General features: G+C 42.0%; 1 protein-coding gene across 2 annotated transcripts in view; it reads left to right on the plus strand.

Annotated features, from left to right (window-relative positions):
* The first annotated feature begins 2455 nt into the window (after window positions 1-2455).
* slc35f1 (solute carrier family 35 member F1) overlaps window positions 2456-23191 on the plus strand; it is a 148817-nt gene continuing 128081 nt past the window's right edge. For both annotated transcript variants that reach the window (XM_041861148.2, XM_041861149.2), the window contains exon 1: window positions 2456-2901. In XM_041861148.2, the coding sequence (XP_041717082.1) occupies window positions 2792-2901 (110 nt within the window). In that variant the 5' untranslated portion in view covers window positions 2456-2791. The remainder of the gene's footprint in view (window positions 2902-23191) is intronic.

Genomic DNA, 23191 nt, shown 5'->3' on the forward strand with positions numbered 1-23191 from the left:
CTGTAACTAGGCCACTCAGGAACATTCAATGTCGTCTTGGTAAGCAACTCCAGTGTATATTTGGCCTTGTGTTTTAGGTTATTGTCCTGCTGAAAGGTGAATTTGTCTCCCAGTGTCTGTTGGAAAGCAGACAACCAGGTTTTCCTCTAGGATTTTGCCTGTGCTTAGCTCTATTCTGTTTCATTTCATCATAAAAAACTCTCTAGTCCTTGCCAATGACAAGCATACCCATAACATGATGCAGCCACAACCATGCTTGAAAATATGAAGAGTGGTACTCAGTGATGTCTTGGGTTGGATTTTCCCCAAACATAACGCTTTGTATTCAGGACATGAAATTAATTTCATTGCCACATTTTCTTTGCAGTTTTACTTTAGTGGCTTATTGCAAACAGGATGCTTGTTTTGGAATATTTGTATTCTGTACATGCTTCCTTCTTTTCACTCTGTCAATTAGTAGTGTGAAGTATCTACAATGTTGTTGATCCATTCTCAGTTTTCTCTTATCACAGCCATTAAACTCTGTAATTTCCTTCCTTTCTGGCAACTGAGTTAGGAACGCCGCCTGTATCTTTGTAGTGACTGGGTGTATTGATACACCATCCAAAGTGTAATGAATAACTTCACCATGCTTTTTTTTTTTTATACCCATCTACCCTTCTTTGAAATGCATTGAAAAACCTCCCTTGTCTTTGTGGTTGAATCTGTGTTTGAAATTCACTGCTCGACTGAGGGACCTTATAGGTAATTGTATGTGTGGGGTACAGAGATCAGGTAGTCATTCAAAAATCACGTTAAACACTATTATTGCACACAGAGTGAGTCCATCCAACTTATTATGTGACTTGTTAAGCACATTATTACTCCTGAACTTATTTAGGCTCGCCATAACAAAGGGGTTGAACACTTATTGACTCAAGACATTTCAGGTTTTCATTTGTAATTGATTTGTAAAAATGTCTAAAAACATAATTCCACTTTGACATTATGGGGTATTGTGTGTAGGCCAGAGACACACAATATGAATTTAATCTATTTTAAATTCAGGCTGTAACACAACAAAATGTGGAAAAAGTCAAGGGGTGTGAATACTTTCTGAAGGCACTGTAAGTGAAAATGGCACGTTTCGGTTTTGTAGTAAAAAAAAGATAGCTGTAGATGTGTTTCCAATGACAACATCAACCAATTAGTAGGCATTTAGTAGGCAATTCATACTCATAATTGGTTAAAATCACATGATGCACATCGATGATGTCATTGAAAAAAACGTATCTTCCTGTATCTTTTTTTTCCACAAAAGATAGAAACTTGCCATTTTTACATATGTTGATGTTGGGGTGGTGCTGGAGATAATTACTATTTTTTTTAAATAAGAGGCTGTAGTTCCTCTGACAAGGTGTAGCATGGCCATTTGAATTACAATCATGACTTATGATGACGATGATTCAACACAGTATCTCCAGATTCTCATACACTGTGCTGCTGCAGAATTACACATGGCACCTCTCTATATCCGAGAGAAGAGACCCTTTCATCCCATTGCTGTTCAGACGACATTTCATCATTCATAGAACATGGAGTTTAATCTTGGAAGCCTTTGATAACACACTTCCTGTTAAAGATGCAAACAGTGTGATTGTGGAGAACAGTTCACAAGTGACTCCGACTCATGGGGTTTCAACCAGAAGATTGACAGCTCCAAATAAAGCCTGTCTTGACTGGCTGAGAATATTTCCCTGTGTGGGAAGAGACAAGCAGAGAGAGAAAAAAGGACTAGGTTTGTGTTGAGGTTCTTTCTGACTATAGGAAGCAGAGCTCAGCTCTCTGTTTTTGATTGTGCTTTAGTTACAAACTCTCTGACAGCAGCCTTGGACCTCTGGCTTCAGGCTTCGAGACAGGATTTCAAAGGTTGGCCACACAAGACTATGCGACAGCTAACTTGACTTCAAGGTAGCGAGATATAGCGAGGTATAGTGAATATAGTAGACATATTCATAGGCACTAGAAACATTGCTATGATTCAACTGATATGGATGATGACAATTATTGAAATGAATATACAAATATTTCCTTCTTATTTTCCTTTAAAATAATAATTAGGCCCTGCAGAATATTCATAGTCCAGACCCTTTTGAAACTGAAAAAGTAAAAGCCTAGGTTTACATCAGGTATTACTGAAATGATGTTAAATTGTCATTTCCATAAGCTTATTTTTAACCATTTACACATGCATTGCTTATCTGTTATAACCACACACCAGACTATTAGTAGGGACTATTTACATAGAGCACAATTATCTGACTTCTGGAGGCTATTTACATTGCTGTTACATTCCAGGTAGGCCTAAATCAGTGGGCTTATTCCTCAGGTTCGACACACTGGGTCAACACCAGTATCTGTGGTGAAAGCACTCCCCCTGGTGGCTAATAAAGGTACGTCTCATCCAAAACGAGTCGCCTCTCAGAATCACGGCACAGTCCGGAGAAGGCATTTAGAAAATACACACTGACGAACCGGGGTACCTCTGCAAACATTTTCACTGGGGAACAGGTGCATCTTGCATGAGCCCCCCGCGCGCCAAAGGCTGTGGGACCAACACACATTCCTCACTCTGGAAATACACTAATATCGTCAGCATCATCTTCACCTGTGTGAATTATGGAATGCTGAGATTGTCAATCGCGCGCTCGGAGAATCGGATCTCGACCCTCGTGGAGTAGCCCGAGCCTAAGTCATCTTGCACCGAGCAGAATGCGCCCTGGTTTCTGATAGTTAAATCTTTACTTCAGAAATGATACCCTCACAGCAGAATCATGTTGTCACCACTATTGAGACTATGCCTCCTGAAACCATCACGTCATCGCCGACCATGGTTCAAAGGATAAGAAAAGTGTTTAGCAGGTAAGGATGATACATGTTATGCTACTGGACCAAATGGGATTTTAAAAAATGCATACTATTCAGAATCATTTGACATAGCCTATGATTGTTGATTCATTCGGTTATTTTGGAAAGCACCACTTGTCAAGTTTAAAAATTCAGTGCACGTTAATCAAAACGTCATCATCTTCTGAAACAGTAGAGCATTGGTCAGAGAAAGAAAACATATTTCAGCATAGTGTGTGAATACATACAGTTTTATAATACATTATCACTTTTCAATCAATATTGAAATATTGTTTTTGGCTATGTGTTTTTTTATATTTGTATGGAAACAATAGCGTAAATCACAATTACCTAGCTTATTTATTATTGTCTGGCCTCATAATGATGGATAATGTGTTATAGCCTATGAAATGTTTGTTTTTTCATCCTGCTTGTTTGATGCATTTAAAGGGTGTTACTTTTTCTCTCAAATTATGTCCAAAAGACCAAAACCAACATTCCAGATTCTTGGGGGTTCAAATGAACAATTGTAGGCTATTCACTGGTCAGAAAATAATAGTGATTAAGCTACTAGTCTCTGCAAATTCTTTAAGAGTGGTCATCAGAGTAATGTCCAGTGGATGGTCTTTGTACTGTTGTGTGTATCCCCCATCCATAATGAGTTTGTATTCTTGTGCCCGTGGGGGTCTTTCAGCAAAGCCTATTCAAGTGTTCTAGTATAAAACCTGTTGGAGACTCATAGGTTGAAAATAATGGTTTACTTGAGTCATCGACACCCCTAGACAGAAAAGACCAGACATTCATTACCACACCCCAGGACCAGAGTGTCTTAAGTGGCTAAATGAATACTCTCTGTTGCTTGCTTTTATTCCTCTCTCTCCTAAACTTTGGTTTGGATCAACGCTGTGTGTGTGTGTGTGTTTACCAGTGCCATATCACCTTAAGAAGTGTGTGTGGGTGTACACTCTAGACTTGAGCAAGTGGTAGTTTCCTCTCTTGTGGAATGTGTGTGGCATGTACTTGTGTATCAGCTTGTTGTGTGTACCTCTGAGCCTCAGACGGGGTAATGGAGGTCCAGCTGCAACAATGAGAGGGCACAGTGGAGGATGACAGCTGGTGTTCTTGTCTTGGTTGGCCTGCTATTTACTCTCCTCCTCTCCTTGCCATCTGCTGGCCCTTTCATTCCTAGTTCTCCCATTTAGCCAGAGAACAATGTCCTGCAAGGTGTAATTTGTGCAGACTCAGATCGGGTTGCCCACTGTGCTGCTCTGGGGCTATTGTTGTCACTCCCTGTTGTATCTCTTAACGGGGCTGTTGCCAAGGGCTGCACAAAGAATCAAGCTTCAAGGCTTCTCGGACCAGCTGGAAGTTACTGTACTGAGCTGTCCGAGAGTACAATAACTCTTTCTATTCTTAGAGATATGAAATAGACCATCCCTGACATAAAGTTCAAGTTTAAGTTTTATTTGTCAATGCTTAACTCGCAAGCCCTACCCAACAGTGCAGTATTTAATATTAAAAAAGTATAATTAATAAGAAAAAATTAGAAAAAACACATGAGAAATAAGAAAGAGAGGAAAATTGACTGTGTCCATAAAATGTATATAGTATGTACAGTGGGGAGAACAAGTATTTGATACACTGCCAATTTTGGGATTATGGCCCACTCCTCCATACAGACCTTCTCCAGATCCTTCAGGTTTCGGGGCTGTCGCTGGTCAATACGGACTTTCAGCTCCCTCCAAAGATTTTCTATTGGGTTCAGGTCTGGAGACTGGCTAGGCCACTCCAGGACCTTGAGATGCTTCTTACGGAGCCACTCCTTAGTTGCCCTGGCTGTGTGTTTCGGGTTGTTGTCATGCTGGAAGACCCAGCCACGACCCATCTTCAATGCTCTTACTGAGGAAAGGAGGTTGTTGGCCAAGATCTCGCGATACATGGCCCCATCCATCCTCCCCTCAAAACGGTGCAGTCGTCCTGTCCCCTTTGCAGAACAGCATCCCCAAAGAATGATGTTTCCACCTCCATGCTTCACGGTTGGGATGGTGTTCTTGGGGTTGTACTCATCCTTCTTCTTACACCAAACACGGCGAGTGGAGTTTAGACCAAAAAGCTCTATTTTTGTCTCATCAGACCACATGACCTTCTCCCATTCCTCCTCTGGATCATCCAGATGGTCATTGGCAAACTTCAGACGGGCCTGGACATGTGCTGGCTTGAGCAGGGGGACCTTGTGTGCGCTGCAGGATTTTAATCCATGACGACGTAGTGTGTTCCTAATGGTTTTCTTTGAGACTGTGGTCCAAGCTCTCTTCAGGTCATCGACCAGGTCCTGCCGTGTAGTTCTGGGCTGATCCCTCACCTTCCCCATGATCATTGATGCCCCACGAGGTGAGATCTTGCATGGAGCCCCAGACCGAGGGTGATTGACCATCATCTTGAACTTCTTCCATTTTCTAATAATTGCACCAACAGTTGTTGCCTTCTCACCAAGCTGCTTGCCTATTGTCCTGTAGCCCATCCCAGCCTTGTGCAGGTCTACAATTTTATCCCTGATGTCCTTACACAGCTCTCTGGTCTTGGCCATTGTGGAGAGGTTGGAGTCTGTTTGATTGAGTGTGTGGACAGGTGTCTTTTTATACAGGTAACGAGTTCAAACAGGTGCAGTTAATACAAGTAATGAGTGGAGAACATGAGGACTTCTTAAAGAAAAACTAACAGGTCTGTGAGAGCCGGAATTCTTACTGGTTGGTAGATGATCAAATACTTATGTCATGCAGTAAAATGCAAATTAATTACTTAAAAATCATACAATGTGATTTTCAGGATTTTTGTTTTAGATTCCGTCTCTCACAGTTGAAGTGTACCTATGATAAAAATTACAGACCTCTACATGCTTTGTAAGTAGGAAAACCTGCAAAATCGGCAGTGTATCAAATACTTGTTCTCCCCACTGTATAAGCTGGAAGTAGAGGCCTAAGTGTTGTTGTTCATTAGTTTACTCCAATTAGGGAAGGGGTGGTGGGGTTGGAAAGTAATAAAGGGAAATATATTTAAAAAAAGGATATGTACAGTTGAAGTCGGAAGTTTACATACACCTTAGCAAAATACATTTAAACTCAGTTTTTCACAATTCCTGACATTTATTCCTAGTAAAAATTCACTGTCTTATGTCAGTTAGGATCACCACTTTATTTTAAGAATGTGAAATGTCAGAATAATAGTAGAGAGAATGATTTATTTCAGCTTTTATTTCTTTCATCACATTCCCAGTGGGTCAGAAGTTTACATACACTCAATTAGTATTTGGTAGCATTGCCTTTAAATTGTTTAACTTGGGTCAAACGTTTCGAGTAGCCTTCCACAAGCTTCCCACAATAAGTTGGGTGAATTTTGGTCCATTCCTCCTGACAGAGCTGGTGTAACAGAGTCAGGTTTGTAGGCCTCCTTGCTCGCACACACTTTTTCAGTTCTGCCCACAACTTTTCTATAGGATTGAGGTCAGGGCTTTGTGATGGCCACTCCAATACCTTGACTTTGTTGTCCTTAAGCCATTTTGCCACAACTTTGGAAGTATGCTTGTCCATTTGGAAGGCCTATTTGCGACCAAGCTTTAACTTCCTGACTGATGTCTTGAGATGTTGTTTCCAATATATCCACATAATTTTCCTTCCTCATGATGCCATCTATTTTGTGAAGTGAAGTGCACCAGTCCCTCCTGCAGCAAAGCACCCCCACAGCATGATGCTGCCATCCCTGTGCTTCACGGTTGGGATGGTGTTCTTCGGCTTGCAAGCGGCCCCCTTTTCCTCCAAACATAACGATGGTCATTATGGCCAAACAGTTCTATTTTTGTTTCATCAGACAAGAGGACATTTCTCCAAAAAGTATGATCTTTGTCCCCATGTGCAGTTGCAAACCGTAGTCTGGCTTTTTTATGGCGGTTTTGGAGCAGTGGCTTCTTCCTTGCTGAGCGGCCTTTCAGGTTATGTCTATATAGGACTCGTTTTATGTGGATATAGATACTTTTGTACATGTTTCCTCCAGCATCTTCACAAGGTCCTTTGCTGTTGTTCTGGGATTGATTTGCACTTTTTGCACCAAAGTACGTTCATCTCTAGGAGACAGAACGCGTCTCCTTCCTGAGCGGTATGACGGCTGAGTGGTCCCATGGTGTTTATACTTGCGTAATATTGTTTGTACAGATGAACGTGGTACCTTCAGGCGTTTGGAAATTGCTCCCAAGGATGAACCAGACTTGTGGAGGTCTACAATCTTTTTTCTGAGGTCTTGGCTGATTTCTTTTGATTTTCCCATGATGTCAAGCAAAGAGGCACTGAGTTTGAAGGTAGGCCTTGAAATACATACACAGGTACACCTCCAATTGACTCAAATGATGTCAATTAGCCTATCATAAGGTTCTAAAGCCATGACATAATTTTCTGGAATTTTCCAAGCTGTTTAAAGGCACAGTCAACTTAGTGTATGTCAACTTCTGACCCACTGGAATTGTGATACAGTGAAATAATCTGTTTGTAAACAATTGTTGGAAAACTTACTTGTCATGCACAAAGTAGATGTCCTAACCGACTTGCCAAAACTATAGTTTGTTAACAAGAAATTTGTGGAGTGGTTGAAAAACAAGTTTTAATGACTCCAACCTAAGTGTATGTAAACTTCCGACTTCAACTGTATATGTATTTATATGTATGTATGTACAGTGGGGAGAACAAGTATTTGATACACTGCCGATTTTGCAGGTTTTCCTACTTACAAAGCATGTAGAGGTCTGTAATTTTTTATCATAGGTACACTTCAACTGTGAGAGACGGTTCGAATCCAGGCTCTGCTGTAGCCGGCCGCAACCGGGAGACGAATGGGGCGGCGCACAATTGGCCCAGCGTCGTCCAGGGTAGGGGAGGGAATGGCCGGCAGGGAGGTAGCTCAGTTGGTAGAGCATGGTGTTTGCAATGCCAGGGTTGTGGGTTCGATTCCCACGGGGGGCCAGTATGAAAAAAAAGTAAATAATAATGTATGCACTAACTGTAAGTCGCTCTGGATAAGAGCGTCTGCTAAATGACGTAAATGTAAATGTAAAATATTATGGCAAGAACAGCTCAAATAAGCAAAGAGAAATGACAGTCCATCATTACTTTAAGACATGAAGGTCAGTCAATCCAGAAAATGTGTGCAGTCGCAAAAACCATCAAGCGCTATAATAATAATAATAATAATAATAATATGCCATTTAGCAGACGCTTTAATCCAAAGCGACTTACAGTCATGCGTGCATATATTTTTTTTTTTGTGTATGGGTGGTCCCGGGGATCGAACCCACTACCTTGGCGTTACAAGCGCCGTGCTATACCAGCTGAGCTACAGAGGACCACTATGATGAAACTGGCTCTCATGAGGACCGCCACAGGAAAGGAAGACCCAGAGTTACCTCTGCTGCATAGGATAAGTTCATTAGAGTTAATTGCATCTCAGAAATTGCAGCCCAAATAAATGCTTCACAGAGTTCAAGTAACAGACACATTTTAACATCAACTGTTCAGAGGAGACTGTGTGAATCAGGCCTTCATGGTCGAGTTGCTGCAAAGAAACAACTTCTAAAGGACACCAATAAGAAGAAGAGACTTGCTTGGGCCAAGAAACACGAGCAATGGACATTAGACTGGTGGAAATCTGTCCTTTGGTCTTATGAGTCCAAATTTGAGATTTTTGGTTCCAACCGTCGTGTCTTTGTGAGACGCAGAGTAGGTGAATGGATGATCTCTGCATGTGTGGTTCCCACCGTGAAGCATGGAGGAGGAGGTGTGATGATGTGGGGGTGCTTTGCTGGTGACACTGTCGGTGATATATTTAGAATTCAAGGCACACTTAACCAGCATGGCTACCACAGCATTCTGCAGCGATATGCCATCCCATCTGGTTTGCTCTTAGTGGGACTATCATTTGTTTTTCAACAGGACAATGACCCAAAACACACTTGCAGGCTGTGTAAGGGCTATTTGACCAAGAAGGAGAGTGATGGAGTGCTGCATCAGATGACCTGGCCTACATAATCACCTGACCTCAACCCAATTGAGATGGTTTGGGATGAGTTGGACCGCAGAGTGAAGGAAAAGCAGCCAACAAGTAGTCAGCATATGTGGGAACTCCTTCAAGACTGTTGGAAAAGCATTCCCAATGAAGCAGATTGAGAGAATGCCAAGAGTGTGCAAAGCTGTCATCAAGGCAAAGGGTGGCTACTTTGAAGAATCTCAAATCTCAAATATATTTTGATTTGTTTAACACTTTTTTTGGTTACTACATTTACATTTACATTTAAGTCATTTAGCAGACGCTCTTATCCAGAGCGACTTACAAATTGGTGCATTCAACTTAGGATAGCCAGTGGGACAACCACTCCACATATTTTTTTTTAAATGGGGGGTGGGGGAGGGGCGGGTAGAAGGATTACTGTTATACTATTCCAGATATTCCTTATGTGTTATTTCATAGTTTTTATGTCTTCACTATTATTCTACAATGTAGAAAATAGTAAAAATAAAGAAAAACCCTTGAATGAGTAGGTGTGTCCAAACTTTTGACTGGTACTGTATATATCTGTATCTGTTTCTGTATATCAGGGTTGTGAAGTGTTATGTTTGCAGAAGCTTGGATTAGCTGATGCCATGACGTGATGGAATGGAATATTTAAGCAATGAGGCCCGAGTGGGTGTGGTATATTGGCCATATACCACAAATCCCAGAGGTGCCTTATTGCTATAATAAACTGGTTACCAACGTAATTAGAGCAGTAAAATGTTTTATGTTTTGTCATACACATGGTATATGGTCTGATTTACCACGGCTGTCAGCCAATCAGCATTCAGGGCTCGAACCACCCAGTTTATAATATAAATTATTCAACGGGTGGGTCTGATCCTGGACGCTGATTGGTTAAAACCGCATTCCAGCCGGTGTCTATTCCACAAATTACCACCGGCTAAAGCTATGATGTTGAAATGCCTATGTACTCTGTTTCATCTCACAACGCAATCCACTGTCTCATCAGCCCAGCCAGACTATTTATAAACTTGATCTCCACTGTAAAAAGCATCTAGACATTATCTCCCATTTCTTTTAGACTAGCAGTTAGCGGAGATTTGTATAAACCTTGTGTCACGCCCTGGCTCTGGGGACTGAGCCAGGGTGTGTAGTGTCTATGTTTTGTTTTCTATGTGTTTCTTTCTAGATCGTTTATTTCTATGTTGGCCAGGGTGGTTCCCAATCAGAGACAGCTGTGGCTCGTTGTCTCTGATTGGGGACCATACTTAGGCAGCCTGTTTTGCACTTGTCATTTGTGGGATCTTGTTCCGGAGAGGTTTGTGTTTGTTAACCTTAGGACTTCACGTATCGTTTTGTTGTTCGTGTTTAAAGTACTCATTAAAAGATGTACGCATATCACGCTGCGCCTTGGTCTGCCTCTTATGACGATCGTGACACCTTGCTGTCTGTCACTCTGACATTTGGAACACTGTTTCAGTTTTGAAATTTGATCTCCAGCTGTCCCATAGTAATGAACGTGTAGGGGTCGGGAGTCGAGATGAGACAGACAGGCAGGCAGCTTTTCTCAGCCAGGCAAAATCATGAATAAGCATAATTTTTATGGATATATACAATGAAATGTCAATAGAAAACAGGTAAAACGAAACAAAGTGCAGTCTTTCCAGCTTCAGTTTGAAGTGATTGTGTTAGCTGTGTCGTTGGCTAACTCCTCTGTCCTGAAGAGAAAGCACATTTTCTATGCCAGGTGAAATTGCGCATCATTAGCTCATTATTATGGATGTGTCCAAATAAATGTAACTAGAAAACAGCTTAAACAAATTCAAATTATGATACTTTGTTGTTATTCTGGCTGCACTGTTTGACGTGACTGTGAGTTAGCCGTAGTTGGCTAGCTAGCAAGCAAGGGAAGAACGTTGCCAGCCAGTATGAAAAACCCCTCGTAATGAATGGGTTGCATCTCTTAGCAACCGAACAGATAGAACGAACGACCAGCCAGCTTGGGTAGCGACCCTAGATTTGTGTCGGGACTATATCGTGTGGAAGGATGAAATAGTATGAACAAATTCATCAAAATAATGTTTTTAATGAAAATATGTAAATCATTATTTGAATATGTTGGTAACACGTTGTATAAAAGTGATAATGCCCTCGAATATATTGGCACGGTTTGCCGGTCCTCGACTTCGTCTTGGGCATAACAACACCCATGTCAATATATCCTCCAAACACCGGCTTCTCAGGCATTATCACTTAAAGGGAGTCTGCGACTCTACTTGATAGACTCACTGATGAAGAGACATTACACAGCACTGTGTGCCTGTTAGGGGTTTTGCATTATCATCTCTCTAACATTTTAGCTATAGGCTAATGGCAGCTTCAGGATCTATTTGTTTTGGTAAGGCTAAAAGGTTACTGTGAATCAACATTTGAATAGCTTCGTAAACAGCAGTATATACATTATGTAAATGCATACTCTATCCTAAAGGGAAATGGTGGACAATTACAAACGATACAAGTTGATGAACTGCTTTGCCCTTTATGGACTGTGCTATTTTATTGCTTTGCAGCATGCTACAGACTAACTTGAGGGAACTCAACACAACAACAGAGAACAATAGAGTATCACCAAACTTTGCCATTGATTTCATTCTCCACTTTATGCTGACAAAGCAAATCTCTGGCTCTGTGGTATTTACCCAGAACAATGTATTTACCGGAATTATCCATCCATCTTCACACAGCTTTTGAGCTTTTCCTGGCTGCCTGTCACACTGTTTCTATTTTTCATTAAATATTACAAGAACTGTAATAACATTCATTCCATGGTGGGTTGAAAGATGGATGAAAAGGGACATGTCCTCTGAATCAATTAGCTTTAGTTATTTTCATCCATCCCAGTCTGGCTTCAGGCCATAAACCAGAGTGATTTTAGCAGCGCAATTATGTTTCACTATAGAAAATGGAGGCTATGTCCTGTTCAATGAGCTCTTTTATTTCAATTACCAACCTGGTTGGATTTTCTCACCTCATAATAAGATGTATTACTTTGACTGTCTTGCGATGGTGCAACAGGGCCCCATCGCAAGACAGTCAAAGTAATACATCTTATTATGAGGTGAGAAAATCCAACCAGGGGATCAAATACTTTTTTCCCTCACTGTACATTGGTACAGTGAGGGAAAAAAGTATTTGATCCCCTGCTGATTTTGTACATTTGCCCACTGACAAAGACATGATCAGTCTATCATTTTAATGGTAGGTTTATTTGAACAGTGAGAGACAGAATAACAACAAAAAAATCAAGAAAAACGCATGTCAAAAATGTTATACATTTATTTGCATTTTAATGAGGGAAATAAGTATTTGACCCCTCTGCAAAACATGACTTAGTACTTGGTGGCAAAACCCTTGTTGGCAATCACAGAGGTCAGACATTTCTTGTAGTTGGCCACCAGGTTTGCACACATCTCAGGAGGGATTTTGTCCCACTCCTCTTTGCAGATCTTCTCCAAGTCATGAAGGTTTCGAGGCTGACGTTTGGCAACTCGAACCTTCAGCTCCCTCCACAGATTTTCAATGGGATTAAGGTCTGGAGACTGGCTAGGCCACTCCAGGACCTTAATGTGCTGCTTCTTGAGCCACTCCTTTGTTGCCTTGGCCGTGTGTTTTGGGTCATTGTCATGCTGGAATACCCATCCACGACCCATTTTCAATGCCCTGGCTGAGGGAAGGAGGTTCTCACCCAAGATTTGACGGTACATGGCCCCGTCCATCGTCCCTTTGATGCGGTGAAGTTGTCCTCTCCCCTTAGCAGAAAAACACCCCCAAAGCATAATGTTTCCACCTCCATGTTTGACGGTGGGGATGGTGTTCTTGGGGTCATAGGCAGCATTCCTCCTCCTCCAAACACGGCGAGTTGTGTTGATGCCAAAGAGCTCGATTTTGGTCTCATCTGACCACAACACTTTCACCCAGTTCTCCTCTGAATCATTCAGATGTTCATTGGCAAACTTCAGACGGGCATGTATATGTGCTTTCTTGAGCAGGGGGACCTTGCGGGCGCAGCAGGATTTCAGTCCTTCACGGCATAGTGTGTTACCAATTGTTTTCTTGGTGACTATGGTCCCAGCTGCCTTGAGATCATTGACAAGATCCTCCCGTGTTGTTCTGGGCTGATTCCTCACTGTTCTCATGATCATTGCAACTCCACGAGGTGAGATCTTGCATGGAGCCCCAGGCCGAGGGAGATTGACAGTCTTTTGTGTTTCTTCCATTCCCTTCTCACCAAGCTGCTTGGCGATGGTCTTGTAGCCCATTCCAGCCTTGTGTAGGTCTACAATCTTGTCCCTGACATCCTTGGAGAGCTCTTTGGTCTTGGCCATGGTGGAGATTTTGGAATCTGATTGATTGATTGCTTCTGTGGACAGGTGTCTTTTATATAGGTAACAAACTGAGATTAGGAGCACTCCCTTTAAGAGTGTGCTCCTAATCTCCGCTTGTTACCTGTATAAAAGACACCTGAGAGCCAGAAATCTTTCTGATTGAGAGGGGGTCAAATACTTATTTCCCTCATTAAAATGCAAATCAATTTATAACATTTTTTACATGCGTTTTTCTGGATTTCTTTGTTGTTATTCTGTCTCTCACTGTTCAAATAAACCTACCATTACAATTATAGACTGATCATTTCTTTGTCAGTGGGCAAACGTACAAAATCAGCAGGGGATCAAATACTTTTTTCCCTCACTGTATATCTGTAATTAAAATAATTTAGGTTGTGAGCCATAAAACGCAGGATTGAGAGAGCGATCTCATTTTCAATTATAATACAGATGTAATTGTACCCTTACATAATGTCTAATAAAGTACTACAAGCTTCCACAATCAATAGGTTCAGGGGATGTTTTGTGCTTTTATGAAAACGAATGATATTATGGAGATCTAATCAACGTGTCATGTTTTCATTGGGAAGCTATCCCAATAGAGGAAATAAATAGTAAGCACAGATTCTGCCAGGCTGAGGGTCTCTTTCTCTCATTAGTTGTTTTCATTCAACCTTGTGCAAGTCAAGCACGTAGAGCATGTTTACTTGAAAAGGGAGATTCATCTTTTCAACTCCTGAAAATAGCAAATTTGCTGTAATATAAATACAAACTTGTTCCACCACTTCACACAACAATAATGATAAAGGGATCAATAATTTTGTGTGCTAAAGCAAACATTGGACTTTCCAGGTTCCAGCATTGCAAAATAAAAGGCTATTTGTTAGAAATAGCTAGAAATTAATGGTGGCTTTTAAAATGTAGTAGACATGTTATTTTCATGGCTTTTAAACCAATGCCTTTTGGCAGGTTTTGAAGTGTGATTTAGGCTCCAATAGGAGAGGTCCTGGGCAACCTGGGGTATAATGCATGGAATTTGGGCGGCTGTCTGAGGAAACGGCGGGCGGAGAGCGTTGTTCTGGGCATCCAAGCCATTCACATGCACAACCAAAGGTATTTATAACTAACCCAAGATAGTTTATCTGTGTTGTTTACAGTGGGAGCCAATGAAGCATAGTGGGCAGAACAAGCAAGGAGGTGGGCAAGGCCAAGCACCAGCTAATGATATCCTATTGGTTGTTGTAGCATGTATTTGCATATTTCCGTTAGGGAATGCCTCTGTGAAGTGCGCGTGTGCACAAACTCAATTCGACCTTGCACTCCTTCTAAACAACACCATTTTTTTAAACTTTGACAAAGTGTCAAGTCTATAAAACTTAGGTCACTGTGTTCGTAACATATTCTAGTTTTGGGGACACAGATTTTATGGGGATCAGATGTTTAATCAATGAGAAAATGAGCAGAATGTCGGCCCAGTTTCACCTAGTTCCATCTTTACCCGTGTACTGTTAATTTAAAATGAATTAAGATACATCGATTTGAAATAGTTTGACAACATTTTGTGAAATATTTGAAATACTCAACTCAACATGATATTGATAGACTACTCATTGTCTCTGCAAACAATACTACAGCTCTTTACTGACACTTGCAGTTTTGGAGTTTAATTTCTGAGTGTAATTAAAATGTGAGTCAGGCCACAGAGCCATACATGGCTCATCAGAAACCAAAGTTGGCACTCTGGAGAGGCACTGTGATGTCAAATTAAATCCTATAGAGTCAGACAAACTGTTCAGTTTAAACTGAAAATAGGGCATGCAGTCCCAGCTGGGCTAACTCCCGCAAGTTTCAAAGATGAACAATGTCTTGTTTGTGTTTGATACTGGCAAATGCTGCATTACATCACTGTCTAGTCTACCTACTTCACTGCTCATTATTCACAGGCTGCTACACTCCTTCAAAGAAAATATGAGTTAAGGAAAAGACTGTCGCATCTATGAGGTCCATGGTCGCATCACTGCCAGTTTGGTAATAAATTAAGGATGCTGTCTTTTCCATCTGCATTTGTCTCTGAAATTAACCATGGCCGTGTTTGAAATCTGTCTTGCCTACTAAAACTACATACTGTGTAAAATAGTACTACATACTATTTAGAGCATACTGTTAAGTAAAAACGTATGCAATAAGCAACAAATATCAACATAAACTTTATCCGTACGGAGGAGGCGTCATCTAAAGTACAATCGCCCTTGTTCCCCACCATTTGTTCATTTTTGTAGTGTGTCCCCAATTCTGACTATTAGCTGTTGTCAAACACGTGTGTGAAAAGACAATTCTCTTCCTCAATAGTGTGGAGCGAAATCTACTTGATGAAAACCCGAAATGAGTATGACATCCTGGCATTTAAAGCATACATATATTTTCAAAATTGTACATGCTATAAAGCGTTCTATTTCATATACCACAAAAGCCTACTATTTAGAACGCAAGTATGGGTATTCGGACATGGCCCATGTCTTGTCAGCCATGCCACTATACAACAGTTAATTGACAGTATATCTCTTCAATATATCCACACTCATTCAAAATGTGTATCACTCAGTATCTGACTAACTCAAACTACGGTAGCATAGCATTGCTAAAGCTTATGGGAAGAGGGCATAGTTGGCCCCAACCATTGTCACAACCATGATGCCTGTATATTGGTATAAGGTAAATCCATTTGAATTCAATCACTTTTTGACAGGATGCCTTTTTGATTTAAACAAAACTTTCAATACATGTTTGCCCATGGAAGAAGTGGTCAGAAAGGGACTTTTTGGACCTGAATGCCAAAACAGTCAGGAGATAAAGGTGCTCAAAGTTGACCCATTTTGCATACCACACCATACCATGAGACATCGATGTCTTCATCACTGGAAAAGATCAACGGTTGAGTTTGATATAATTTAAAAGTTTACAAACAGGGTTGTTAAACTATTGTATAATTTCTTGACATGTTTCTTAATAAAAATCCAGATTTGTTTTTACCTTTAACATCAATTATCTAAAAACACACTTTTTTCATATTCGCATATGTTGTAGCTTAGACCATATTTCACATCATCAGAGGTTTTGTGTTGTGCCCGCCATCGGTTGAGACACAACATGCTCTTGAATACAGGGTGGGTGTCATGTTTTGGCTGATAAATGTACTAAAATGGGAATAAAATTGAAATTTCAACTTTCAAATGGTACCATAAAGATGGTTGGAGGTCCACACATCAGAGAATGTTGACTTGAATGGAAATATCTGTTGTTTTAAATTATACTGTCAATCCTCCATAGGAAACCTATTGAAATCATATAAATATAGATAGAGAACAGACATTTGATACTTCTAAATAGACATTTGACACTTCTAAAATTGGGCAAATATGTATGGAAGGTTTTGTTCAAATCAAAAGGGGTCCTGTCAAAAAGTGATTGAATTCAAATGGATTTACCATATAGCTTGGTGCCATTCTTAGGTTACTGACCTAAACCAACAGGTTGGTCCAACAGGCTAGTAGCCTAGACTTACCATGTTAGTGTATTCCAAAGCTCACCAAGAAGCTTGATGGTAGGCCGCTAATGCAGCTATTTTACAATGGAAGTAAAAAATTAATCCAAGGTTGTTTTGAAGTGGTAATATTCTGCTAATCAGACATTGCAGTGCATTTCAACACTGCTGATGCCTTGCAGATAGCTTGGGGGTATGGCTCAGTGAACTGATGCTTTTTCCCCAGTGTGGTAATTGTGCTTTGGTCTGTTTCGCACCAATAGAATCAGAACATATGTGGAAATTCAGCCCCTGCACATTTAAAAAGCATTCCTACAGGCAACTCTTTTTAAGAATATTATAGCTTTATTTTTCATGCTCCAATAACTATAGCTGGCGATGGAATACAGATTTTCTAACTGTAGCTTCATCCTTGTCTTGGAAGTATACCAGTACGGTACCTGCTAGAGGATCTTACCAACACACAGCATTTTCTCATCATGTTTGAAAGTGAGGGAGATAAGAGAGATGAAGAGAAAGGAAATGGGCTTTTTTGGTCGGCTGCTGTCATCTGAATTTGAGAGAGACAGTCCTCCCCAGTGTATTCATGCTGGCAGCCACTCTCAAACTGCAACAAGGAAAGATTAGAGAGGCGGAGAGAGAGAGGGGGAGGGGTGACGAGGAGAAAAGAGAGGGAGCACGTTAACACAGCACAGGGGTTCATTAAAAGGGCTGGATCATCCGTGCCCATCTTGCTGTGGATTCTGGGGGATTGACTCTCAGGACCTTACTACTGTAGCACACGCTCTCCACTGTCCTCCACAGGCAAAGACAGGAAGGGAAATGGCAGTGATTTTTCATTTCCTGCTTCCACTCAGTCTGGGATGATGTGGCGTAGCTTAGAGTGTACGCCAGGGAGATTTGAGTTTTGAGTTTGAGTTGATTTATTCTTGCTCACAGATAAAACTGAAGAAATGCAGAATTTACATTACTAAGAATAGCAAAACACTAATTTTAAATAATTTCAGTGCCATCAGTCAATGTATAAGACATGCTACATCTATTCTAAGGCTGAACATGGGAATCAACACAGAGAGAGTATGATGAGGGGGTGGTAAAGACATTATCTCACCATCATGGAGGTCTTCTGTCAGTTCCTGTGTTGTCTTGTACTGATGTGTGTTGGCACAGTACAGTATGTTACTAGAGAACACTGTTCTGGGAACTGAAGGAAATATGAGGGCACTTCTGTGTCAGTGCCTAGGCTTGTAGCATTAAGGAACTCCTGCAGCAAATCCAATCTCGATCAGGAATGTTGAAGTTTGCTATTGGCTGCCTGAGGATGGGGTAGGGACATTATCTTTGAAAAATGTCACTGTGATTCCTGAGGAATAGTGTGGAAAGGGTCGAGGAGGGACACACAATAACTAGGTCTCCTCCATCTTTACAATATGCTGCACCAACAACGGAGAACAGTCATCCATTTCTAGAAGATAGTAGATGTAGTTTCATACTATCAAACCTTATTGACAGAGATTTGTAAGTAAACAAAATGATATGCTCAGAGACATCTATTTAACGCAATGAGTTAATGTTAACTGTCATATTTTATTGACGATAGGTTACTATTGATCTAAGCGCCTGTGATTGCTCACTTTGAGCACGTCCATATGGAATTGGCAACAACATACAATTTGCCACTGCAGCTGCACCACAGACTGTAAATCCATACCAGCCAGCATATGGAGAAAACCAGAGATGCACATTTGTCAGAGTGAAACCTCAGACTGCACAGATTCATCATGTCATATGCACTATTAAACCTTAAGTGCCCCTGGTGCCAGACATCACATGACACACTGTTATCTAGTGCTGGAGAAGAACTGTCGACTAACTGCTGAGGAAGTCTGTTAATTACACCACTTCCATATTTGATATTCCCATCCTACCAGGCTGGAGCTTTTTTGAAAAGCAGAGTGACCACTCTCTCAGACAGCCACACCAGGCCTCCCACAGTCCCCCAGGACCCAGGGAGTTTAGCAGGCTCAGCCGAGCACACAGCCCCACTGATGAATAGGAATCTGTGGGCGAGAGAGCTGAGCGCTGGGTAGAATCCCTGACTGTCTGGATGTATCTAATTAGCTAGTGGCGCTAGCCTTAAACTGGATGATTACGCTCTGCTGATTGGCTGTGTGTTAGCTAGTTGGGCCTGGGAAGCTCATGAGTGTAGTGTCTCCCCGGCACATTACATCACACCACAGTGCTCCCCAACTAATGAGGCTGGGCTTAGTGAAGTACTGTAGGTCAGCCAGTCAGCCAGCCACCATGGACCCAGTCAGTCCATCCCCTGAGACACTGGCGGAATAGCCCTCATCGGAACAGACAGGGGAGACAATGGGAGGAAGAGGGAAAGAGAGGGAAAGAGAGGGACAGAGGGCTTGACCAAGAGGGAAACTGAGAGAGAGGAAAGATAGCTAGAAGGAGAGGGAGGTTGAGAGGGGAAGGACAATATGGAGGGACAAAGGGGCAGAGAGAGAAAAATATTTAGGCTTTTGAGAAGAAATGGAGCGAGAGAGACTGAGAAAGGAGAGAGAACACGGCATTATCTTTCTTCCGCGTCTCAATAAGGACTTGTTCCATACAAGTTTCCTCACGCAGAGGCGATGAATGGCCATGTGTGTGAGGAAGTGATCCCCCCCAAAATACTGGTGCACTAGGGGTCATGAATTCGGGATAAGGAGGAACAAAGAGGGATTCTGTGGGCCGCAATGATGAGATCACACATAGGACACACCAGCTCTGTCCCTGATGGTTATTCTTAGGGCACTGAACATTGAGGCGACTGAGTCACAGGGCCTCAGGCCTAGAATATAGCCTGCAGCAGTACAGGGGGCTGTGTAGCCTGCTTCTGCATGTCTGTCTGTTAGTCAGACAGGAGAGAAGGTAGCTAGCATTGGCAAATGGCAATGAGGAGATACTAGAAATGGAAGGATTCTCTCCACTGATAAGAAACCCATCTTCAAATAAATCACTGAGCAGTGATGGCTCTGTTCTTGAATACCGCAGGCCACTAGTGTTTTACCTTATGTTCAGTGTGATATAAAAATAAATGTATCTCTTCCAATATACATTTTTTGTGTTTGAGATATTGTGGATTCAAACCCAGTAACTGAGGTAATTTGTCATACTCTGCCTAGCTTTTAAATGTAATCTTTGACACATAGCATTGTGTTACGGTTAGGTAAGTGATGACTAAATCATGACTCTGGGTTATTTTTTACCATGCGCCATTATCAGACCCTCTCTCACATACCACTGAGATGTGGAAAGCCCTGCTGTGTTATGTGAATTTATTTCTTATAATGTCATCCTATGGGAGCCATTATTCTGGCTATTTTAGGGTACCGAATGTTTGGAAGGGAACATTGCCTTGCTTATTTCAGACCTTTGCATGCTTATACACTGCAACACAAAGTTTGATAGCGATTACAGCCCATTTGATGACAATGCATTTCATTAGGAGGGAACTTCCTCATGCTTATTTATTTCTGACCTTTGTGTGCTGGTATCTCACCAATTCACAACTCGATAGCAAACTGTTTGACGCCCAGCACTGTTGTTGACAATGCAATGTATTAGGAAGGACGCATAGTACGTTTGTGGCATGCATTTTTCTTGGGACTGGTCGTATTGTTTGTGTGGCCGAGCCTATTGATTACCTGGGAAAACGATTGCCTTGGCCTCTTTATTCATTCCCTTTTGAGTGTGAAGGTTTTTGAGGTGACGTGAAGTTATCCCAGGGTGTCAAATCAATACCCAACTCATTACCATACAGCATTTTCTCTGAGGGTGACTTCAAAGGCTTTTCATCCTCTCTACAGCCGGGGATGTTACTGTTGGTGTGCTGCTTTTGGAAATCAACGTGCGGGAGATTCATTTAGAGAGAAGAGGGGAACGTGGAATGTGCTCTGCTCTCACCCAAGCTGTTGGTGTTGTCTCCAATACTCTTCTACTGTAAGCAGCCATTAGCTAAAACATAGCCTTAAGGGTCTTGAATGAATTATTGATTACTCTTTTGCTTGGATCGTTTTTGTTTTTTAGGAGCACTTATCCCATCACACTGAAGTACTGTATAAATAGTTTCACTTTAGGTTTTCAGGACCTTTACCATGTACTCGACCATGCATCATGAGTACCATGTACTCAAAGGAGACTAGTAGCCTAGATGTAGTGGAATCGCAAAATAATCAGTAGTGTGACTGTCTGTGACACATGACTGGCAGTTGAATATGCTAGAAATGTGCACCATCATAGACCTGCATACCAGGCTGCTGTGGCTGCTGTTGGAACAGTGATGTATTGTAGGACTCAAGGAGCTGCCAGTGCGTGGATTAAAATACGCATTTCCTAAAGCAGGTAGAAAGATGAAGGGCTCTACGCAAGACTGGCGCCACTCTGACAGGAGGCCAGGAGGATGACTGACTGATGGGACAGTGGAGGAGTGCTGAGTGCTGCTGACTTTCTGTTTGACTCAGTCCGACTGAGGAAAAACGTACATAATCCTACAACTCCGAGGCCCCAAGGCATAGTAGCGCTGTCAGTGAAAACATCTGAGGGGAGAGACTGCATTTATACATACATACATACATACATACATACATACATACATACATACATACATACATACATACATATATACATGCATACAGTACATTGTGTACAGACATTCGTATTCACGAGTTCTAGTCGTGTTTTCTCCACCGCAGATGACTTTGCGCTTTTAAGAACAGCTTGTCTCAGCAGTAGCTGTTTTTTATGGCTGTCTGCTTTTTTTATCTAGGCAGTTCTCCTGTCACCACAAGTGGAGGACAGGTGTTAAATATTGAAAGAAGATAACAAAAACACTGGCTTGGTAACTTCTTTCATGAGGAGAAAAAAAGCAATTTGTATGGTTTCATTCTGCCTGCGTGCTAGACGATGTTGTCTACATGTTATCAACAATCTCTGGTGCTTTTTTCAGCCTTATCCTAAGTGCATTTGCTATTCCTTTTGACACGTTGAAAGCATAACTTTTATTGCTTCAGGTGTCTGTACATTTGTCAAGACACATTACATCTTTGAAAGAAGAAAAAAATGGTTGTCAAACTAGCAAATATTCAGCACACGTCTCCTGCCCAAGCACAGCTCTCCAGTGCCTTGTGCCTCGACGTGTTTGCTCTTCACAGCGATAGTGAGTAATGATTATCAGTACTGCGGTGTTAGATGACTTGGAGCCAAAATAATTTCCATTTGAACTGTCTTGGCTGCACCTCAAATGCCAAGGCTGTGGGTTTTTGTTTGTAGTTTATGTATTTTGGGGATAAATAATGCAGGTTTGGCAGTCATCGTTCGTTTTATGTCCGCAGGCAGTTTGCTCACTGGGTTAACATTAGAGAGGGAAAGGGAGAGAGAGAGAGTCAATTGAAATGGAAACTGGTGTTCTTGCCTCCCGGTCCTCAGCAGGACAGTTCAGGTTTATCTGGATGGGGCTCAGAAAGCACCAGGGAACTTTGCATGTTAACTGCATCTATCCTACAATACCTTCTGCTCTGAATTTATAGGTGCATGCATACAGTACTAGAGCAGAAGCAATGGGGGAGACTGAGCTCTCTGAGATTCATCCTCCTTTGCCTGGTGTCAGGAGATGCTGAGTTTTGGCAGATGTTTACAGCCCCTCTGCTGCTCGTGCCCCCACTAAGACTTCCTGTTTATCCTCTGACCTTAATTCAGGCCACCAGCTGCCAGCCCCATGCCCTCAGCCCCATGCCTCCAGCCCCAAGACTCCAGCTTTTAGCCCCATGCCTCCAGCCCCCAGCCTCCAGCTCCTATCTTCCAGCCTCTAGCCCCAAGCCTCCAGACCCCATCTTCTAGCCTCTAGCCCCAAACGTCCAGCCCCAAGCCTCCAGCCCCCATCTTCCAGCCTCCACCCCCCAGCCCCAAGCCTCTAGCCCAAAGCCTCCAGCCCCCAGCCTCCAACCCACCAGCCTATCAGAGTCTCCCCATCTACAGCAGCACACCATGGAGACCGACACCCCTATACTACCCTATCCTTGCAAGGACATCCCATCAGTAGACACCACTTGTGAAGCTCAGACCTGGTGACTAGTGCACCGGATTCAATGAAAGGACAATAATGCAGTTGCAAACACCTTCCACAGTATCACAATTCCATTGGTTCCCTATAAGTAAACAGAAATGAAAGGAACCTAGTGGTGCTACCACTTCCCACGCCAGTCAGGAGAGAATGTGTCAGTGTGTGTGTGTGTGTGTGTGTGGGGGGAGTGAGACAAGCAGACAGGCAGTCAGC

Source organism: Coregonus clupeaformis, chromosome 33 (assembly GCF_020615455.1).
Source record: "Coregonus clupeaformis isolate EN_2021a chromosome 33, ASM2061545v1, whole genome shotgun sequence".
Classification (NCBI taxonomy): domain Eukaryota; kingdom Metazoa; phylum Chordata; class Actinopteri; order Salmoniformes; family Salmonidae; genus Coregonus; species Coregonus clupeaformis.